Below are 23,062 nucleotides of genomic sequence, written 5' to 3'. Positions count from 1 at the left end.
TGGAGTTGTGGGAGCTCTTAAAATCAAGTCCTTGGTGACTGGGGATGGGGTAGAACCCCATCACCTACTTGCAACATTCATCTACCAATAAGAGCAATGATGGCTTCTTCCAGGAAGCCTATTTAAAATAATACGGGAAGGGAGAAAGAATAAAACATGACCGAATCATAAAACATCTGTTCCCCCCTCCCCTCCAGCTTAACTTCTGCTTGTCTCATAGTCAGCGAGGCATGAAGTTTGCAGAGTTTGAGAATCAATGTTTGTGGAACACAGGGAGCTCATTCACTGGTAGCCATAAAGTTCATTTTTACTTGTTTGAATTGGTGATGCAGCACAAATACAGTCTTGGGTATTTTTGGCCAGATTGGCTCCCTGTATGTAGGGTGACCAGATGTTCAATTAGCAGGACAGTCCCCATATTGGCGGCTTTGTTTTACAGAGGCTATCCTCCCGGGGAAAAAAAAGTCTCCCGATTTTTCACTCCTTCTATTGGTTACCCTATCTGTATGTAAAGGATCATTTTGGCTAACACAAGATAGATGAGTCAGTAATACAAACCACAATGCTTTTAGATGAGGCGTGCTTTATATGCACCTGCTCAGTGTGTGAGGACTTGGCTGGGACTAAAAGCGACCACCTACACTGATGGGGTATGTGAAGGGACTGCAAAATAGTAAAAGCCCCCAGGAGAAATAGGAGCAAATGTAACAGCTGCCTTAGGCTCGTGTCTTACCCCATTCCTTCTGAGGTGACCGATGCCACTTGCAGGACTAGTCATACTCAGTTGCTGCACTTCCCACCCACATTGTGGCTAGTCCCTGAACATGGGCTTAAGGGGAAGGGGAAGGTTCCTCGTGTGTCCCTTTGCTTTCTCACACCTGTGAAGAGCCAGCCTCAACCTGGCCCTGAATGATTTTGATCTGTACTTCTACACATATAACAGCTAATTCTAAAGTGATATCAGCACAATATTCGTTAAAAACAATACACTAGAGGAAAGAACATCTGTAAAATATGCCAGGTTTCAGAGTAGCAGCCGTGTTAGTCTGTATCCACAAAAAGAAAAGGAGGACTTGTGGCACCTTAGAGACTAACACATTTATTTTAGCATAAACTTTCGTGAGCTACAGCTCCTTTTCTTTTTATAAAATATGCATAACTCTAACAGCTAATAGTTATGCACACACTTAACTAAGAGCACTCCAATTTAAGTGGGGTCAGTTCAGAAGTGTGACACTGAAAACCAGCAACCAAAAAAATGACTTTCACCAGTACTGCTAACATAGGAAATGCCTGAGACAAGCAGCCATCTTATTAACAAATTGGAAGGTTTTCTTATCAACCCTGGGACGTCTATAATTTATGACCAACATGACTGTTTTCACAGCATTCAAAGCAGGTGTATAAAAGTAAAAAAAACAAGGGGACACTTTTCTCAAGGAGTTGAGACATTATTAACCCCACTGCACAGAAGGGTAGGTTCTGATCCAAGCATTGCAATTTTCTGCAGCTGTTGCTCTAAAGCATACTGGTAAATTACTTTTATTTGAAAGGATATTCAGATGCATAGTAATGAAAGTCAGATCACAAATAACTACAGCATTCATAAAAATGAATTACATCATTGACAAAATCTGCTCATACTCTATCTTGAGAAAACAAGTAACTGAAAATCTATGTGAAAGAACAGGCCACCTTATGCAGCTTGGTTGTTTAGCAGCTATATTCTGTTTATGTTTCCTCTTACCTCAAGGGTCATGTACACCGTGCTAACTGCTACTTTAATTTCTCCATCTGACAGCTCCTTGAGATCCTTCAACATAGCCTCCTCAATATTTAAACCTGTTTGAGATACAGAAAAACTGTTTAATACATACAAGTTTCAGAGCTAGTCAAATGCAAAAGGATGAGTTAAGACCAGAACTTTAGCCTTAATGTTAACTCTTCTGGCTTTTCGGGGTTCACATCAAAAAATTAACATTATTATTTTATTATTTAAATTAATATTAGTAGTATTGCACTACTACTTTAATATCAGAGTAAACAAAGTTCAAAAGAATTAAAAGACAAAGATCCTCATCAGTTTCCCTCTATGAAGTTGTAAAGGCTCTGATCTGGAAGCATATCGAATACAACTTGTCAATGAGTGCCCATACTCTTTAATCTTTAGATCATGGATATAAAACTTTTGGCACTAATATAGAATTGCTGTAACAAATCATTCAGAGCTGAAGCAATTAAAGTACATACTGTAAATACAAACTTCAGATTATATTCTACCACTGATCTTCCTTAAACTAACATTGTACCAATGGATGTTTCTGTGTGGGATTAAAGATTAATATAACCCTCAGGAACAGATTAATGTGTGTATGGATGACACAGGAGAGTTTATCATCATCATCTACTGGGTGACTCTTTAATTGTGGGATCTGGATTCTTTTTATATAGGATCCAGGAATGTTGTGAATTTTCAAATATTTCATTTAACCATATAGCTTTCATGTAATGGGAGATGTCCAGCTAAGAGGCTGCAACATTCTCTAAAACTATATTTAAATAATGCATGATGCATAGGAACATGGTCAATTGACCCCTACTGATAATGCAGATAATATAGCCAAATAATCACTCATGACTGAAACAGCCATATAAATCATAACTGCTCATCAACGAATTCAGTAGCTAGATTCTCTTCAATCAGCAATCTATTGACAAGATGAACTGGCAGGTTCTCATGTATAGTCAAAATCTTTGATATTTTCATTTCAAAAATTACTACATATAGACATTAGAGTCTTTAATAAGCAGAGTAGCTATTCTCTTCAATGTGCCCAAAATAACCAGTACACCTATGGATTCAGGTTTGTAAATGAGCACTGCTTCTTAGATGAAACCTGGAACTGCTATTTTATTGAATTGTTCCACTTCTGCCTAACAAACTAGATACATAAAGGCAAACCGTTCATCTGACTTGCAAAGGACCTCAGAATCTCATCCCCACCTACCTGCGCATAGAGCACACAAACATATGCAACGCTAACTATGTAATTTGTAATAAAATCGTAAACAATATTGATAAAACACAGAACAATGTAGCTAGTACACTACTCCCTGTTTAGGGGCACTTGAAATTATGATGCATCAATGGCCATACTAAAGCTGCTTCCAAGAGTAGTAGAAAAGTGGCTAATTTTTTTTTTTTTTAACAGTGTAGTTTCATTAACAGCCAACTATGGTCTTATCTCTGTGCATGAAACTCCATGGATCCCAATCCTAAAAAGACACACAGGCAGACTTCACTTGATGTATTGTTAGTAATCCTGTTAGGTAAAATCCTGGCCTTATTGAAGTCAATGAGAGTTTTGCCACTGACTTCCATATATTGAAGTCAATAGGCCTACACACAATGAGCAAAGTTAAGCACATTTATTAATCTTTGTAGAATTGGGGCCATGAATGGCAAATGTGAATAGTGTTTGTGATCACAGGAAGTATGGCCTTTTAAATATATTTTAATATTTTCATTAATGATCTAAAAGAGGAGCTAAAGAGCACATTGGTCTAAATTGGCAACACCCATCAGATACCTAAAGGGACCAGAAATATGAAAATAAAATTCAGTTTGTTTCAACAGAAACAGAAAGTTAATACATTTGGGAGGAATACTTCAAAAAAATTTAACTCAATCGGAGGGAGATGTCCTAGGGAAGCAGTGATGATTAAAGGGATTTCGGGATAATAATGAAAAGCAAACTGGACATGCATTTGTAATGTGACATGGCAGCAAAAAAAAGCCACTGACATTCCTAATGTGTATACAGAGGCTGTACATGACAGAGCTGGGAAGCACTAGAATCATGTCAACTGCTTTATTCAAGCTGCAGAAACCACTGAAATCAAGCTATATTCACTTCTGTGTTGTATCTATGAAGTGACAACGTTTCACTGAATTTTGTTCAGATGCATGAACTCTTAATAGAAGCTTTTTGTATATGTCTTTTGTTTTGTATATTGCTTGACCTTGATTTTGGAGCACAGAGAATAACAGAAAAGGAACAATGAGACTGATTCTGCCCTCAATTATACCAGTTTCATTTCAATATAGCTACACTGATTTCAATTGCACTGCTTCTGATTTATACCAGTAGGTTTAGGAAAATCAGGCCCAACGTTCAGAAATTTCATCCCACTGCTGTTTACAATGTATTTCAAGTTTGATACTGAATATTAGGGCAGATTACTTGAGCCAAGCCATATGGTGGACATCACACGTTCTTCTCCTTTGACCCTGACTGGCTGATCCTAGCTTATGCAATCAGGGAGGTCAGCCAGCTCAGCTGGAGCCATTTTCACCTGGTTTCTCACAGGGAGGCTGCATTGAAGTTGCAGTCTCTAATCCAGCTGGGAAGAGAATTTTTTCTCCCAGCCTCCATGTTTTTCTGGATTGTGGGACAACTTCTCTGTCGACCTGGGCACATGGCAGGAACTGAGAGAAAGCACTGAAGGTCTGTCAGTGCTCAAGTGAATTAGTCTGTGTCTTCATTACAATGTGGGTGGATTACCAAGCTGCCTGGAAGCAGCACCGAGGAGCGCTAGCCTATACCCCAGCTAGGCTAGCTAGCCCGGGTGTAAAGCACCTTCAAACCCAGATAGACAATGTTTTTGGAGGCATGGAGTAAAAATGGTTCAGTCTCATTTGAGTGACAATGAAAAAGAAATATACTTTTCCATTATTAAAATAACTTCTTGCTATTTCAAGTTTTATTTAGGGTTGAAGTCATTTCAGCAGCTCTATGAAACTGAGAAACTCCAAGAAACTGAGCTCTATGCAGGTGAAGTAGGTTCAGAAAGTAAAATCCATCCCCAAGATGGCATTGAGCTATCTACACTTGAATGAATGCTGAGCATCCTCCTTATGGCTGGATCAGTGGCTATAGCCCACCATGTTGTGTTGAGGCCCACTAAATTGTGCGTGTATGTATATATATACATACATACTAGACAATATTAATTATCTGGTTTAGAACCTCAGATAGCATGGATAGTCCACAGAAACAAGACTTCTATGCTCCACCTTAAGTCAGTCATTTAACTTAAAAGTAACCATCATATGTTAATACAAATGAAGACATTTTTAATTTTTTATTTCAACTACTGTCATCTCACATAATGATCCATTCTATCTAGATGTAGCCACATGACAAAAATGACAAGCTGCCTGAGGAATGGAAGTAAACTGCATTACCTTGAGCCTTAAATGGGGTCTCCTGGAAAACAGAGATTATGTCCTCTCGAGGAGGCAGCTCTGGAAATTTTTCTTCTAGAATTGACAGTATTTCTTCCTGTTGTTCTGTAATTCTTTCTGGTTCCATAGACATACATTTGAAGAGAATGCTTCCTGAAATGTGAAACAGCAAAGTCAACCCCTCCTGTACAACAGTGAAAAGGTACTAGAGAAACTACAATTCTTACTGTACCCATTTCCCCTTCCCCTTTAAAGCCCTTTCCTTCTTTGGGCTTGTCTTCACTTTAGAGTTAACTCAAGTTATAACTCGAGTGCTCTCTGCACACACAGAGCCTTAACTGGCACGTATTGGTGCTTTTTTTAATTTGAGTTGGCTGGCCTGTCAGGGGATATAGATTTGTAGGTCACAGCTAGACTTAGCATAACGCATCAGCTGCTAACAATCACCCCATAAAGTAATCCAGTCACTCTTCTGTAGCTCAAGTGTTATTTCCCTGTGTGGCTACTCTCACTAGAGCTACACTTACTCAAGATGCATTAATTCAAGTGTAGATAACTCAAGCTTACTCTGCAGTGAAGATACAGCCTTCATATACTTGTTACAAGGACCAGTACAAACTGACATGCCAAATTCTCATTTTCTAAGCAGCCAAAATATCAAATTCTTTAAAAATCTACACTGGTAATTTGTTATTTTGATAAATCTAGCACATTAGGAAAAGCTACTTTAATTTATCATATAATTTCTATTTCTATAGGGTTTGGTATATTTAAACGTAACGATCCCAAGCTTGCCCCAGTGGCAACATTCCCACTGACTTCATGATAGGTCCCAAAAATTAGCATGATGTTTTTTGAAGGGAACGTCTCTTTAAGTACAAGTAATTGCTTTTCCCGGGAGCTACCTGTTTACAAATCCATCCTGCCTGGTAGCTGATCTCCCTCTTTTTCCCCACACAGGATGTCAGTATCAATGGACATAGAGTGTGACTGCTAAAATACAGCCAGCAGAACCCTGAAATAAGTACGCAAATACATACACAATATCACCCACACCACAATTAAACAAATCTAGATTAAGCATTTTAAGCAAATGATTGATTTTATCGTATTTATTGACTCCATTATTTCCATGCTGAGGATTTCTAATGGCCCTTCTTATTACCAATATAACACAAAACTCTTCCCGTATACAGCACACAAGTAACAACTTCACAAAGGACTTTGAGGATAACCTTAAACTTATGATTTAAGTCAGTCACTAGTCATTCCAGTGTAATCGACTCTAGACAACTCCATGCCAATGTATTTAGATGAAAGCACAGCACGTTCAGCCAAATACGACACATTAATTTCAAAGTTAAAAAAGAGTCCATTAAATAATTGCAGCACAATTGGCACTCTGTTGCAAGAGCTAAATAGAGTTGTCGTCTTTTCAGAGGATTACATAGAGCATACCATCTCCCAGATTCCAGCCTTGATGTGACAGATATTGCTGGCGGGGTAAGGATTCAAGGTCATCCTTTAACTCCCAGAAGGCTTTGTTCCCATTTGCTAATATGCCCAAAGAAAACATTCATTGCCAATTATTCATGCTAAATTAAGAATAATAAAATCTTATGCTTCAGCATTATTATTTATATTAAAGTAGTTCATAGAGACCCCAACCAAGATCAGGGTCCCATTATGCTAGGACAGGGGTCGGCAAACTTTTTGGCCCAAGAGCCACATCGGCATTGAGAAACTGTATGGAGGGCCGGGTAGGGAAGGCTGCGCAGGTTAACAAAGCAGGTTAACGGCAGAGCTAGGAATTGAATCCAGGTCTCCTGACTCCCACTCCAGTATCCTGTTCATTAGACCACAAGCCTGTAAAATGAGTGGAATCCCCTACCCTTTCAATGTAAAGCACTGCATAGTTGGGTAAGTGCCTTATGGGGGTTTTCAGTTCCCCGAGAAGCAGCAAAGATTTTTCCAACCTAGCAGATACACTCCTCTCCTCAAGGACTATTTGCATGTCAAAGTCTTTTAGATTTCAAATTTTGGTTGTTTTTGGCATAGTCCTGGCAAAAAAGTATAGTTTGAATGTTTTTAAACTGGAAAAGTGTGGGGGGTTTTCCACCGTCTGATCACTGAAAGGATTTTTCTCAAACTTTACAACCATCGCCTTTGGAGATGAATGTTTTATCCTCAATAGTAACTTTCTTCAAAAAAACAAAAGGAGTACTTGTGGCACCTTAGAAACTAACAAATTTATTTGAGCATAAGCTTTCGTGAGCTACAGCTCACTTCAGCTGTAGCTCACGAAAGCTTATGCTCCAATAAATTTGTTAGTCTCTAAGGTGCCACAAGTACTCCTTTTCTTTTTGCGAATACAGACTAACACGGCTGCTACTCTGAAACCTTTCTTCAAAAAGTTATAAGTGCATGAACGCAGGATGATCTGCTACTGGAAACAATTTTGCAACTTTAAGTATAGGCCTCACTAGCAGACAAATGCTGGTATAGGAGTAGTACTCTGAAGTAGGGAGTGAATCTCTCTGAGGAACTGAGACTAGTTGACATATTAGTCCAAGGGATGAATTTGGCCTAACATGTTGATATGGAGACATACAACCTGAAAATACATAGAGCCATAAAAATTATTGTAACATACCGCTCTCTGGAGAGACTGTAGACACTTTTAATATTTATTGTAGGGTGAATCCAGGATGGAATTTCTTTCTTATCTCAGAATTTCCAGAATTTCTCTCTTTTACCCTTAATTTTCTTGGGTTTATGTCAGTCTTATTATTTTAAATAGTATTCCTCTCTGTGTGGTAGTATTAAAAATCATAAAAGAAACAAGACTGTACAGAAAATATATACTGTGGCCCACATTTTCAAAAGTTGCTAGTGATTTAGGCATCCCAATATTTGAACACCTTAAGGGGTCTGATTTTCAGGTACGTAAAGTTGGGTATCCAAAAGCTGAAGCACCCATAATCTTTATTCATTTTTCAAAATGTAGGCCTGCATCTTTAGTGGTGGTTCAGTTGGTTGGGGTTTTTTTAATATAAGAGATGGAATAGTTACTATTGTATGTGTCATCTGAACCATTAACCAATGGATTTAAAAAACAGTATCTTAAGAAGCAGAGGAAATCAGAGCACAAAGTACTGGAAAGTGCAATAAAGTAACAGGTATTAGATATAAAAACCATACACACTCATCAGTTCAGAATTACAGATGGCTAGAAGGTCAACCCAGATTTGTATACCTAATTGTATAGAAAGAACTAAGATCAAGTAACTTATGCTTCAGTACAATCACAATAACATCATGTTACTAATTTTCTTTTAATATAACACAGTCTAATTACAATTGATTAAAAATTGAGCAATAATTACATGACAGCTTTTCCCTGATCAATCCAGGTTTTCAATTAAGCTGTGAGATAAGTGCAGAATTATGTAATTCTAAAAAAATGCTGAAGGCAAAGGCAATACAGAAACAGTAAAAGGAAAATAAAATTTGATTCTCAGAATTTGAGCAAAATATTGTGTGTGTGTGTGTCTCACACAGTCAATTTCTGTTTCTTTTACATGAATAGTGGAGTTCAGGTAAATGAAAATCTAGGGCCCAGATTTTCAAGATAATTAGGCCCCTAATGCCCACTGACATCAGTGTGAGCTAGGGGCTTTTGAAGATCTGACCCCAAGACACTATGGCAGCTGGATTCTAAAATCTCACACCAGCCTTATACTGGCATAACTCACTTGACTTTAACTAAGTTACTCCTAATATGCACAGGTGTGAGGGAAAGAAGAATCAAGCCCCTTAAATCAGAACGAATCTTCATAATAAAAATTCTTACCAGTGACAATTCCATTTTTCAGTTCAAGAACAGTTTTATTATAGAGCATTGTAAAAATGATTTTCTGAACATTCACGAAGCTAGTTTAAATTAATCTGCCAATCCTTATAAATATATTTTAAAACAGGGAGTTCTAATGTTTCTAAACGTTTTTACCTTTATCTCCCAAATCAAAAGAGCTTGAAGGATTGTTTGAAGATAACTCTATACTGCTATGTCCCTGTATCTGGTTTTCACTGGTATGATATGTTCTTGTGAATTTCCATTGGGAAAGCTCTCTTAGAATTTGACCAGACTTTCACTAGGATACACACACGTGAGTTATTGCAAGTTTTAAAATCAGAGTTTGAACATGGGTGCAAGAAAGAGTGCAGATATGCATTTCACCTGGCTATTTGAAAGCAGCCTTGTACTCTTGATTGCTAGGTACCTCTCAAGAGTTGCAACTTGACATAGTCTGGTTGTGTGCAAAATTTTCTGATAGGAAACCCACTTTGGGTTTTAAGGGGTACAAGCATTTTCATCCCAACATGAAATGTAGGCCTTACAGCATTAATGGAGTAATTAATCAAACAGGCACCCAATTTTAAAAGCTTTTTTGTCGTAGGCATTCTGTTGTTTAATGCTTCTGCTAAGAAAAAAGGAAGAGAGAGAAAGAGTCTTCTCAAACTAATATAGAGACATCTGCAATTCCCAATGTCAACACGGGGGTATTCTTCCTTCAATGTATACATTGTGCTTGTTAGCATTAATGGGACATACACACAAAATCCCTGCATATTAGTGGGATATGGAGCCCTCAATTTCTTTATGGGTTTTAAGATCCCACATAGTTTAGAAAAACAAACTCAGAGTTTGTCTTAAGTAACACTGCCTCACCTCATTTCTCTTCATCCTAGGCATGCTTTCATTACCACTTTCCCAGACTGAGTCAGATCAGCAGTCCATTTAAGTCATGTACTCTTTTAAGTATCTGTTGTAAAGGAGATCCATCAGCTAAGAACACTGTGGCACTTACGCCCCATATTCTTCACAGAAATATTATGATGTGAATATGGCATAACTAAATTGTGTTTTATGCAAGATGGGTCATGTAAGGTATCATTGGAAAGGTTATGATGTACTGACTCTGATTATCCTATTTGTACGCATGTATCATTTCTATATCTGAAGTTAGAAATATTGACTGTGTATAAATTACTGAAGTGTTAGCACCTGGGGAATGCCCACCAGACAGAAGGCAATCAGCCTGGCAGGGCCATTAGGAAGGACAATAAGACTCTGAAGATGCTAATTTCCCATCTTCCTGAGAAGCTTCCTGGGATGCTGCTTTGACACGGCAGGGACAGATGATTATGTCACCTCGTACTGGACCCCATCTTGGCCTACTAGTATTTTTCCACAAAAGGCGTGGAGACCAAACTGGGAAACAAAGGATTCCCGCCATATGTAAATCCTATTTAAGGCAGGGAAGCAAGAGTTAATCAGGGCTCCTTCTTCACTGACTCTCCACCCAGGATGACTGCTGAGAAAATCTAAGAAACAAGGACTGAGGGGGAAAGAAGAGCTGAGCCCGGACCAGAAAAGGTGTCTGGCCTGTTAAAGAAATGCCTAAAACAACATTTAGGGTGAGAAATTACTACTTGTAACCAGTTTCTTTAGTGTATTGAACTTAGTTTGTGTGTTTGTTTTATCTGCTCAGTAATCTGCTTTGAGCTGTTTGCTATCCCTTGTGATCACTTAAAATCTATCCTTTGTAGTTAATAAACTTGCTTTGTTTTCTAAAACCCAGTTTGTACAATTCATAATGGGGGAGAGGGGCAAAAAGCTGTGCATATCTTCCTCCACATTGAGGGAGGGGGCGATTTTCATGAGCTTACGCTGTACACATTTCTGGGCAGCGCAAGACAATATAATTTTGGGTTTACACTCCAGAGGTAGTGTGCGCTGGAGTACTGAGCAATCCCCAAGCTGAGTCTTCCCACGCAGAGCTGATCTCAGTGTCTGTGTCTTTTGCAGCTGGGTGTGGCCCTACCTGTGTGTGTGTGTGTGCTCGAGGAGGCTTGAGGGCCTGGCACTGCAGGACAGGGTGAGGCTGGTGGAACGGGTGGGCTCAGTGGGACCCCAGTATATCACTTTCATTACCACTTTCCCAGACTGAGTCAGGTCAGCAGTCCATTTAGTCATGTACTCTTTTAAGTCTCTGTTGTAAAGGAGATCCATCAGCTAGGAACACCTCCTGCCAACAACTTGTTTTTACTGAGAGCTAGTGCCACTCCCATTGGATTCCTGAAAGGACTCCAGAAGCTCTTCTGTCTACTGACACACACAAACAAAAGAAAATACAATATATAATCCAAGGGTTGATATTACTTACCATGTGCATCACACTGCATTACTGGGTTTTGGGGGTGGGGTGAGGAGAGAGGACAATGGATAATATGCTATGCTGCTTTAAAAAAATGATGGGCATTTTATTCTTTTCTCAAAGCAGTTCAGAAGTACCACTTTTGCCAAAAGCAATTGCTCTGCATTAATATTAAACATGATCTAATGAAGGCAGAAGTTGTTTTGGGAAAACATTAAAAACAGCACAGGCATCTCCTGCATGATAAGTTTGTGGCTGAAAAGAATAGTGCAGTGAAAATACAGATACCTCCCTTTTTCACCTAGGTTTTGATCTTTAAGATGAAAAAGAATGGATGGTAGGGAGGTGGAGTAAGAAGCAACATTTCATGAAAACTGTACATAGAGCAAAAAAGCAGCCCTCATTGATGATCAGCAGTTTAAAAAAAAAGATTCCTAGCTGAAATGCTACACAATCTTGGTGGAAAAAATATTTGCCTTCTGGAAAATGCTTTGTTTCTAGACACAGTAGGAAAAAAATCTTATCAAGCCAAAAAATCATGTTTGGTGAAGCTGAAAATGTTCCCCTTTCTCTCTCATACTATATGTATAATAAAGGGATGCAATTCACTTGGACTTCATGACCATTTAAGAAAAGTGTGAATCATGCATCTGATAAATGCTGGCACCTTTCCCAAACTCCCAAAAAGGACCTGTTGTGAGTTGCTAAAATAACAAACTAATTTTGAAAGCCAAACTGCACCAGCACCGCACTGAAAGGTATTAATGCTTCCGTTCATATCCAGAAAAATCAAATTCAGTATCTATAAATATTGTTGTTCATCTTGGTAAAAAATTGCTAGCATTTACGTGTTGCAATCTGCATCTTGTGGCATCCTTCAAGTCCTTATACAAATAAACAGAAGGAGGCATTTTCAAGAATGCACGGACTCAAGGTACCTGACAATCAGTTTTTTGAATCACTCCTTGCCAGCTGGCTCCAACAAAAAATGTAATGATTCAGCAATGTAATGGATCTTGAGTTTGGCAACAGTCCCCTAGTAAACATCTCTGGGGAAATAAAGTAATACAGGCCCAAGACTCTGGCAGATTTTATAATCGTTTGCTTCTGGCACAAATCCAGAGTCAGAACAAGCACTGACTTAAGGCAGATATGATTGTGCAGTACTTTGACTCTTGGAGCAGGTTCTGATTAAGGCCCAAGGGTAGAATTAACTCACAGTGTGTCTGAAGAAGAGACAAAGACATCAGGAAAGCATACAGCTTAAAAAAGACCTTAAATAATAATACTGCCTACATTAATGATGTTAAGTTTTGCCTGGATATGCCTTTTCTTCCCTTCTCCCTTTTTTTCCATTCAAAAGCATGTCTAATTTGTTCAAACTTATAATAGTACACAGGGTATTTTTAAATACTTTCAGCTATTATTAAAATTAATAAATACTGTGAGCCAAAGTTTCAGAATTCCAAAGAAGTCTGTTGAGATGGCACCTAATGAAATTGTCACAGCTGGTGCAGCACAACTGAAAAGATCTCTCTAAACCTGGGCATTTGAATCATGTTACTAACATTGCAATATCACCCCCTATACATCCTAAAGGCCTGAATCAGTGCCCACTAAAATAAATGTCAAAGCTCCCATTGACTTCAGTGCTGATTATCTCCGCTCAGCAATTTTATGAAATCAAATCCAAATTCATAGCACTTTGACTTTCACGTTAGCTCTCCGAACCTAAACACCAACAAAAATTGCTCCATGTAAATTATACAATTATTTTACGCTACAGATAGTATTAAAAGGGAGGAATACTAGTGTCGGTACTTCTATACTGGCTTTATGCCACTGGAATATCACCTATGCCCTGGAGCAATCGTGCTAGAGTGAGATATCTCAGCCTTACAGCATATATCCACTGGCGGTGCAGCACAAAACAGCCATTCTTCACCCCAAAATATGGTCCTTTGCTGGTAGCTACAAAGTCAGAATGGCCATGAAGAGCAAATCATTTTGGTATCTGTATATGAGTGGGAATTTTTCTACATTTCCAGTACTGTAATTGGTTGCCTTGTTCTCCATGGCTGCTCCCAACAGTGATTTGAGATCCCAGAATTTAACAGTCCTCTTGCAAAAGGCAAGACTCTTATAACAGTACAGCTGTATATGTAGGATTTGGGTAAGTTGTAAGGACAGAATTTGGTCTACTATCTGTAAATATTTATAGTCTTAACAGCTTGGACAATGTATTAAAAATTAAAATTAAGAGATGTTGGTATTTACTGATTTTTCCTGAATTTGTAAATGTGGTTTCCTAACTACTAAAAACTTTTTAAAAGTCACATCAGAGCTTATTATACTGTTTAATTCAGTACCTTACTATTTTCTACACCATTTGATATCAACAGAATAACTAGATACCATGCAAAAAGAAAAGGAGTACTTGTGGCACCTTAGAGACTAACCAATTTATTTAAGCGTAAGCTTTCGTGAGCTACAGCTCACTTCATCAGTTGTTGAAGCTGTATTAATATGACAGATAACTGTAATTCTACTAGGCATGGGCCCAATTCCACAAACACTTACTACCAAATAATATTGTTTACAATCATGAATAATCCTCCTGATTTCAACAGAACTAATTATGGTGCTAAGCACTACACACATTAACAAGTATATGCAGGATTGGGCCCTTATGGTTGCATTAAAAGAAAAATCTTGCCTATGTTTAGCTTTTATAGCAAATATATTTAAAGTGTTTGAATAATAAGCTATAATTCTACCTCTAAATAATGAACTACATAAAGGCGTTATTATCAGTAATATCCTACCAGCTCCAGTCACTTTGCATTGTCACAGAGGCCTCTTGACATAAATCCCCCAAATGCCTTTTTTTTTTTTTTTTTTTGGTTCTGTCACAAAGATAAATGATTATGCTTACTTGGTTAGTTGAGGGCACAGTTTCCCATAGAGCTATTCTACAGAGATTTGCAGACTGCGAAATATTTAATGGCAGCTTTACTGGGGACCATTAGTTATGAAACATGTACAGAGATTTGACCAAATTCTGTATTACTGGTAACACCCTTTCCTCATGAAAATATGAAAAAGCCTTATAAAAATACAAACTTTTGTAGTCTCTCAGTATAAATTCAATAGTTCAGATACTATGATGGAGGGCATGTTATGAGATACAGAACAGAGTAAAATAAACTCATATCTTTTCTTATACTTAGGTGTATGCAAAACTGGAGTTGCGACATTTGTCTAAGTTAATTTTTCAGAAAAGAAAATTTAGCAAGCATGAGTTCACAATTTAAACTGGTTATTTTTTAAAGTATGTTCTGAAGAGGGAATGATAAAAGTACATAACTAACTTATGGGCAACCGTCAGTTCTTTTACAGCTTCAGCTTTCTGTCTAACAGATATCACAAATTTAAAAGCAGTGACACTGCAAAAATGAAGATAATGGCAAATGTAACAAGCTAAAAAGAAAAACTGAGAAACATTTGTGACTATACTGAAGCCCCACTGCTTAATACTGTGGTGCACAAATGAGGCAAACTGAGAAGAAAGTGTCATGGCAATTTGATTATGGCATTCTTAGATCATGAAAGTTACACATTATACCACCAAAACAAGATTAAATAAACATGGCTTTGATTAGAAGTTTTAACATGCAAGCATGGGATCTTGATCCATATTCATTGTCCACTACAGGGTAGGAGTATCTTTATTCCTAATACCACACAGTCACTGGAAACAAAGTTAGAACTATAAGAGCTATTCCATCTACCCAACTGATGTGCAGATAGCTCCATTTAATATTCCTCTCTAGTGATACAGTAAAGACCCCTCATGCCTGTTTTTAAATGCACATTTTTAATATTAAATATAATGTTACTCTTTAACAAACTCTTTACTCCCTGCTTCTTTTATGGAGCTTCCCGTGGTCTTTAAAGGGATTGTTAACCAAAGAATGGATCGCACTCTTTCTGCATGAGCAAATTCAGCAACACTCCATTAAACCTTTCAGTATTTAATAAAAAGAGTAATCTCTCACCTCTGAGGAGATGAGCCAGTTGCTGAGTGATTAACTCTGGTGCCTCTTGAAGAATCTCTTTTACTACTAAAGAGGAAGAAGACGCCTGTAACCCCAAGTTGGCATCACATCGCTCATCTGGATTGATGACTTTGACAACAGCTGATTCCAAACTTCTATCATCACTATCACAAAATTTTTAAAAATACAAATTAAAAAAATTCTAATTATTTGATCTGTAAACACACCAGTGTAGCCTTTTCAGTTATTTTGCTATTGTTAATAGTACAAATTATTTTTTAAAAAGAGCTATCACTTAATAACAGCTGCTGACATAATGCTACACTCTAGTCATTCCTATTCAAATTCTACTGTGAATGAAACAATAAAAAAATGTTCATTAATTTCTTGACCACAATGTCCTAAATTTAAGTCACTATTGTAGAGTGATAGATTCTTAGCTTCTTTAAAATAACTACTGTTTGATATTTAGTATGTACTCAGACTTGAATGCTTGTAAGAGACAAGGTGTATGAGATAATATCTTTTATTGGACCAACTTCTATTGGTGAGAGAGATAAGCAGTTGAGCTATACAGAGCTCTTCCTCATGTCTGGGAAAGGTACTTTTAGAATGTCACCGCTAAATACAAGATTTAGCATAAGTAGTTAGCACATATTCTAAGGGCCTTTTCAAAGTGAAGTGACCCATTAACACCCCTGTAGTCATAGGACAAAAAAGAGGGCAGGGTTAGTGGGTTACAGATTGTTGCAATAACCCCTAATTCCAGTCTCTTTATTAAGACCGTGATTTTTAGTGTCTAACAAAGTTATGAATTTAAGCTTCCAGGCTTATCTTTTGAAAATGCTGTGCAGGTTTCCTTTGAAGATGAGGACTGATAGGTCAGATATAGAGTGATTGCTTTGGGAAAATTTTCACCCAAGGATGATAGGGTGTTTTTGTCTTTTATCATTTTCCTGTGTGAGTTCATTCAAAAGCGTAGTGTTTGTCTGGTTTCAACCACATAGTTGTTACTGGGGCACGAAGTGCACTGGATGAAGTATAACACATGTGATAGGCATGTGTAGGACTCATGGATCTTGACACGTGTGTTGTGGGGGGCATTGATCATTGTAGCAGTGGAGATATGTCTGCAGGTTTTGCATTTGTTGTTCTGACAGGGTCTGGTGCCGCTTTGAATTGGTGTGTCCTGGTCTGTGGGGAACTTGCTTCTGATGATGACCTTTGAGAGGCTAGAGGGTTGTCTGAAGGCCAGAAGAGGAGGTTCAGGAAAGATTCTTCAGGATGGGGTCCCCATGGAGTAAGGAATGTAGTTGTTCGATGATACCCTGTATGGATTCCAGGGTGACCTGCTGTTTAGAGACCTTATATAAAGCTCTGGGATAATAAATCTAATTCAATAGTGTCTAAACTGAGATCTATGAAGGTGCATCAAGGGCTTTTAGTAAAATACATAAAATGGTCCATCAGAAAAGTGAAACAAACAGACTAATACGTTTCAGAGTAGCAGCCGTGTTAGTCTGTATTCGCAAAAAGAAAAGGAGTACTTGTGGCACCTTAGAGACTAACAAATTTATTTGAGCATAAGCTTTCGTGCTCAAATAAATTTGTTAGACTAATACGTGTAGCATGTTGTACTCAATGGTCATAATGAAGGGAAAATAATGTTGGGTCTTCTGTCTCTTCTGTGATTCCACATTGTGTCACAGATATAGAATAGAAAATGTTAAGACAGCATTTATAGCCCTAAAACTACTTAAAATATAACCTTTAAAACAGCTCAATCTAGCATGGCCACTTTATCATACACAGAACACTATACCTTGCCAGCATGTTGCTGTTAACAAGCGTTAAAGACAATTTCCCTTCATCATTCAGCTGATGCAAATTGATTTCATCTTGGAAGATATGGAATGATTCTGGGATATTCAACTCTTCCAAAATAAACCTTGTTTCTGGGTAGTAGCTGAATTCTCTTCTTGGTATGTTCAGCACGGGCAAGCATAGAACATCCGGGGGACTGACCTGGAACAAGAGAATGTGTATCTGTCAGAATGGTGCAAAAGAATAACTGACTTTCATTGGGACAATTTTGTCTGAATTTCTGCCCATCAGTAAACCTTATTTTCCCACAGATAATTCCTTTTTGCTGATTCCTCTTTATGTAGCTGTAAGAGAGATGCTGGAAAAATGAGTGGGGGAAATTGCTAAAAATTCTATTTCTGTTTTTTCAGCACGTGCCTAAATCCCCATCAACTGCAGTCAACGTTTACCTTTCAAACTTGGTTTGGTCCCATGGTTAAGCCGTTTGACTAAAAATCAGAAAATCTTAATTCAATTCCCAGCTCTAGGACATATATCTTGTATAACCATGGACAAGTTACTTAATTACTCTTGGTGAAATTGCGATCCCACTGAAGTCAAGAGAAAAAATTCTGATCCCATAAAATTCCATTGACTTCAGAGGGGTCAAGATTTCACTTTCTGTGGTGACTGACTTTTACTATGCATATGTACAGTGCTTAGAACAAAGGGGTCTTGTAGGTGCAACTATGACACAAGCAGTAAGTAAATAATAGTAATCTGTCCTCTGTCTCCTGTGAATCAATAGTCTACTGAACAAAAAGAATAACAATGGATATGTTATTTGTATCAAAGATTTTAGGATGAAACTCAACCCTGTGCACAGGATTAGGATTTGCATGAGTTCTATGCATCACTTAAGTCAGCTTTTAGCGATGAATAGGCCATGTGCTGGCAATGAATTTCACCTATATTGCATTAACATGTTCTTCGGGTTTTCGTTATTGCCATTCATCTCTTGTATGTAGATAATCTCTAGATCATTACTTCTGTATAATAAAGGGCTGCCATCTGCTCCCACTTAACTCAACGGGAGTCTTGTCTTTGACTGCCAGGGGATCAGACCCTAATTTTGTACATGCATGTTTTTATTTGCTGAACATTATTACATCTATAACAAATAAGTCAGGATCTCATTTTTCTTTTTACCTTGTCTAGGAAGTAGGCATACGTTAATGCAGAAATGAGAGAATCCAAATCACATGGTTTATTCCCAAGAACAACATGGACTTTCCCAAGGCGTTTGCTCCGGTTCTGAAACATATAAGACCATTTTAAAAGGTGACTGTAAAAAACAGCAAGGAATGCAGACATTTAACTTGCCAATTGAAATATCTAAATGTTTTGCTTAATTGTAAAACTTCTCAGTCAGTCAGCATAATAAATGTGCTCATTATAGGGTCAGTCCAATCCCCATGCACCCATAACTCCCAATGAAGTCGATAGGAGCTTGGAGTGCATAGGGGACCCAGGTTTAGACCGTATGGACTGAACTCATATAGGTCAGTTCCCACTAAAATCAATGGTGTAGGTGGAATAATGAGAAAAGCAGCTTCCAGTGCGAATGGTGAGATGCTAAACACACTACACAGACCTAGTTATCAAAGCAGCATGGGGGCAAGGGGTGAAGACCTACTTGACAAACCCCTGAATCACAAAGCATGGTGAGTTCTTTTGGTAGTAGCTGTTTTCCTTGTCTGCCACTTGGCCTGATATTTGCAACTTTAAAAATGTAACTAGCCTTAAGCCTGATCCTGCAAGAAGATGAGCACACCTCTATGAGGTGCTGCATGTCTTTAATTCCCACTGACAGCAACAGGAATTAAGGACATTCAATATCAGGTAAAATTGGGTCCCTTCCAAACAATAGACAGGGAAATGCCAAACATGCTGTGTAAATGCGAAGTATTTCAGAGAGGTTCATACACAATTCATACACACACCCCCACACACGTCAGATGATTGCGAATTATGCTTTTCCTTGAACACATCATTAATGAGATGCCAACTGTACAGAAATGTTCTAGCCTATTGCTTTTAATGAGCTGTGCATCTTAATTTGAGAAACAAATGTGTCTGACACTAATATAGGTGTCTCACATCCAAACATACACAATTAAAGAGGTTCTTTTCCTTGTCTGAAGGTTGAAGTACATTTTGTTATTTTGAGTTAATTTTCTACACTTTCTCAAGTGAAATCTAATCTTCCTGCAAAGAGCTATAATTAGCATACTTGCCTCAATTACCTGTTAATAAAAGAATACAAATGTCTAATCTTCACTCTACCAGGAGAGAAAAAAGAGGTACAGCTCTTTTTTCATTATGTAGAACACAATCATTCAAAATACGCTTGGGTAATAAAAGCAGGTCAATCGTTCCCAGTCTCCTGTGCACTTGGAAGGAAACTACTTAAGCAAGGTACCTTTCTGAACAATGCAGTTGTAAAAACTGTCAAGAGCAGACACCTATGACTTAAATGTACATTTTTTCTATCATCGATATTTCTCTACTTCTTTATTTCCCTATGTCAAGCTGTCTAGAGTGGCTCATGACCGTGAGTGCCAACCTCAGGACAAACTGTGAAGAAGCAGGGCACAAACCCCAAACTGGCCCTGTGTTCTATACTTAGATTTCACCAACCAAGTATAAAGCGTGAACTCCTCGAGCACTACAACAGCCTTAATATGGAGTCACAGACAGTCCCCTTGGGTACTCCAGTCTATCTTGCCCCCTATCTTTGTGATAGATGGTCCCTTATGCCAACAAAATCACAATATTCAGGTTACTTCCAGTCCCAAAGGACTAGTGACTTATCCCCAGCTCAATTGTACCTTAGATCTCTCACCAAAGACAATTCTTGTAGCCAATCCTATAATAAACTAACTAAAGTCTTATTAAGAAAAAGAAATAAGAGTGATTTACAAGGTTAAAGCAGGTAAATATACACACACAAACAAGTCATTGTCTTAGGGCATGTCTACACTACAAAACTAAGTTAACCTAACTTATGGCATCACACAGTGATTACATCACTTGTGCATGTCTACACTTTGCTCCTTATGTCAGCAGTGCACTTCCTCACCAGGAGCACTTGTACCGATTACACTGTCAGTGTGGGGTATTGTGGGATGGCTTCTAAAACCCAGTAACTGTCAATGTAAGCAACACTAACACTCCACCGACCTAACTACATTGACACTGACTCTATGCCTCTCGTGGAGGTGGAGTTATTAAGGCTATGTCTATATGCGACACTGTACAATCTCTTGTGCAGCTACTCTATGCCAATGGAAGAGAGCTCTCCCTTTGACATAATTAAACTACCCAGCAGTGGTAGCTATGTCGGTGGGAAAAGCTCTCCCGTCAACATAGTGCTGTGTATACTACCACTTATGCCAGCAAAACTTCTTAGATCATTCAGGAGGTGAGTTTTTTCACAACCCTGAGCGACATAAGTTTTGCTGACATAAGTGGTAGTGGTAGACATGGCCTAAGTCAGCGTAGCAGGACAGTTATGTCACCAGGAGCGAAATTTTAGTGTAGACACTTACAGATTTAGGTCGGCATAAGATGCCTTGTCGATCTAACTCTGTAGTGTAAACCAAGCCTCAGGTTCCAAAAGGTAACAGTAGTTGCTGTGATATGCAAGCTTTCTATGTCCTTGAGAGCTAACCCAAGCTAAGCAGCTTGGTAATCCCTTCTTTATGCTTAGAAATATTGCCCTCTCCAAATTCCAAGCAACATAATACAGTTCGTCTGGCCAGGGATTTTTTTTCCCTTTCTCCAGAGTTCAAACTGATGTAACAAGTATTGGTGCCTGTCTCTTCTTCTGGGAGTTGGGGAAAGGCAATCAACAAAGTCTTTGTCCTTTGATGTTTCACAATGGAACAGCAGGCCAGCACTTTACATTAATTAATTCTTCTTTTCTATTTGGTGAGTTACACAACTACAGAGGTTTACAATGCAAACACTCAATATTACCTTTTACCATGGGCTACAGATGATATAAGCGAGATGAATGCATGCAGCATCCTACAAACATTTCATCGAGTCTAAACACTAAACACATTCTTATCAGCTTAACATCTATTTTATCAATGCTAACACACAGTTGAACCAGACTGGTTTCCAGCTATGGTTGTCAGTGTTCAGTGAGGTCTAGGGGCCTTGGCATGAGCTGGCACCTGGTCTGCCAGTGTCACACCCAATTTTTAATTTTTCCCCTTTCTCAAATTGTCCTTGCTCAAAATATTTTTAGGATTACCAAATAATGCCAATTTCAGTGCCATCCTAATGACTAAATAAAAACTCATGACTTCTTGGCTTCTTTAATACAAACAGAAATGTATTGTCATTCTTTTTCTTTAGCTCCTTGACAAATGTGCTATTTCAGCCTTTGGGTTATTTTTGTGGCATTTGTGTATTCTACAAAAGCAATAAGCGATTGAATGGATCAGGGGGGTTGATAATTAGATAGTGAGCCTGTCACCTCTCAGAATCCAATCCAATCAGTAGTATCTGAAATTGCTACCATCTAATGGCAGTCATGGTGCCTCTATAAAATGAGTTTCTTGATCTTGTCTACTTCCCAGTGAACACATGTCCACATCCTAAAAATGTGACACTAGCAAGCAAGAAACCGCAGTGGCAGTCCCAGCAGAAAGGCCTAAGCTTGAATAGGCACAGAGATTAAACTCCAGCTCCAACTTCAGCTCCATATGATTGCTCAGACACCGTTGTGTTTTTTTAAATAAAAATAAAATAAAGAGAGAGAACTTCAGTCTCCAGCATTGACCATGTGGCACCTTTCCTGTACACTAAAATTCACACAAAATACCCATGTTACTAATTAGCAGTGGCTTTGCTATAAAGATATGCTGCAGTTCCAAAGAGAAACAAATTGGGTAGGTGAGATAAAAACCTAAATATAGCAGCTTCCGATAATCCTTTGTCTTTGTAGTTGCTTTAAAGGACAAGGAGGGTTCAAATTTCTAAACCAGCATTTGCCTTCTTCACATGCCCACATTTTCCCTGCTTTTATTTCCCATCCTATTATCTACCCATCTTCTCTTCAACCCTCTTGTGACTGACATGGTATTACTATGTAATAGTCTAAGAATACTGAGATGTAATAATTTTGTGAACCCTATATGAGACTTGGATAGGGAGATAAAATTATTGTACAATTATGGTGGGCTATTAGAATTTCCTGTATTGATATAACTCAGTAGCAGCCAGTGGAAAAAACAAGCAGGGAAACGACCCAATGAGCCCAGATAAGCAACCTTGGAACAACACTTAGGGGGCAGTTACAAGACAATGAGAAAAGTATTAGCTTCAAGCATACTGTATCCTGTCTCCAACTAAGTGACACAGCTGTTCTGCTGGGAATGCTGGGAACAAAGAGATCGAAAGAACTTCAGACCTGAAGGAGAGCTCTGTGGAGTGCCAAAGCGAGTCTCTTTCACCAACAGAAGTTGGTCCAATAAAAAATATTGCCTCACCCACCTTGTCTCTCTCAGACTTTAAACAGTTGTAAAAATCTCTTTTCCGGGGGCGGGGGGGGGGGGGGACGACGACGACACGTCAACTGCTGTCAAGGGGGACATGCTGACACAGAGAGAGGCTCTGCAGAGGGAGAACAGACACTGGATATCCCCCAGCTTCCAGGA

General features: G+C 38.4%; 1 protein-coding gene across 9 annotated transcripts in view; it reads right to left on the bottom strand.

The window, feature by feature from the left end:
* Nucleotides 1–23,062, bottom strand: part of PRUNE2 (prune homolog 2 with BCH domain) — a 185,647-nt gene that overhangs the window by 117,482 nt on the left and 45,103 nt on the right. For all 9 annotated transcript variants that reach the window (XM_027827905.3, XM_037901818.2, XM_043547213.1 and 6 more), the window contains exons 2-6: nucleotides 18,540–18,644; nucleotides 17,350–17,552; nucleotides 15,528–15,691; nucleotides 5,249–5,401; nucleotides 1,748–1,842 (exon numbers count right to left, since the gene is read on the bottom strand). In XM_027827905.3, coding sequence (XP_027683706.3) covers nucleotides 1,748–1,842; nucleotides 5,249–5,401; nucleotides 15,528–15,691; nucleotides 17,350–17,552; nucleotides 18,540–18,644 — 720 coding nt within the window. The remainder of the gene's footprint in view (nucleotides 1–1,747; nucleotides 1,843–5,248; nucleotides 5,402–15,527; nucleotides 15,692–17,349; nucleotides 17,553–18,539; nucleotides 18,645–23,062) is intronic.

The sequence above is a fragment of the Chelonia mydas genome, chromosome 5 (assembly GCF_015237465.2).
Source record: "Chelonia mydas isolate rCheMyd1 chromosome 5, rCheMyd1.pri.v2, whole genome shotgun sequence".
Classification (NCBI taxonomy): domain Eukaryota; kingdom Metazoa; phylum Chordata; order Testudines; family Cheloniidae; genus Chelonia; species Chelonia mydas.
This window is presented reverse-complemented; position numbering and strand designations above follow the sequence as displayed.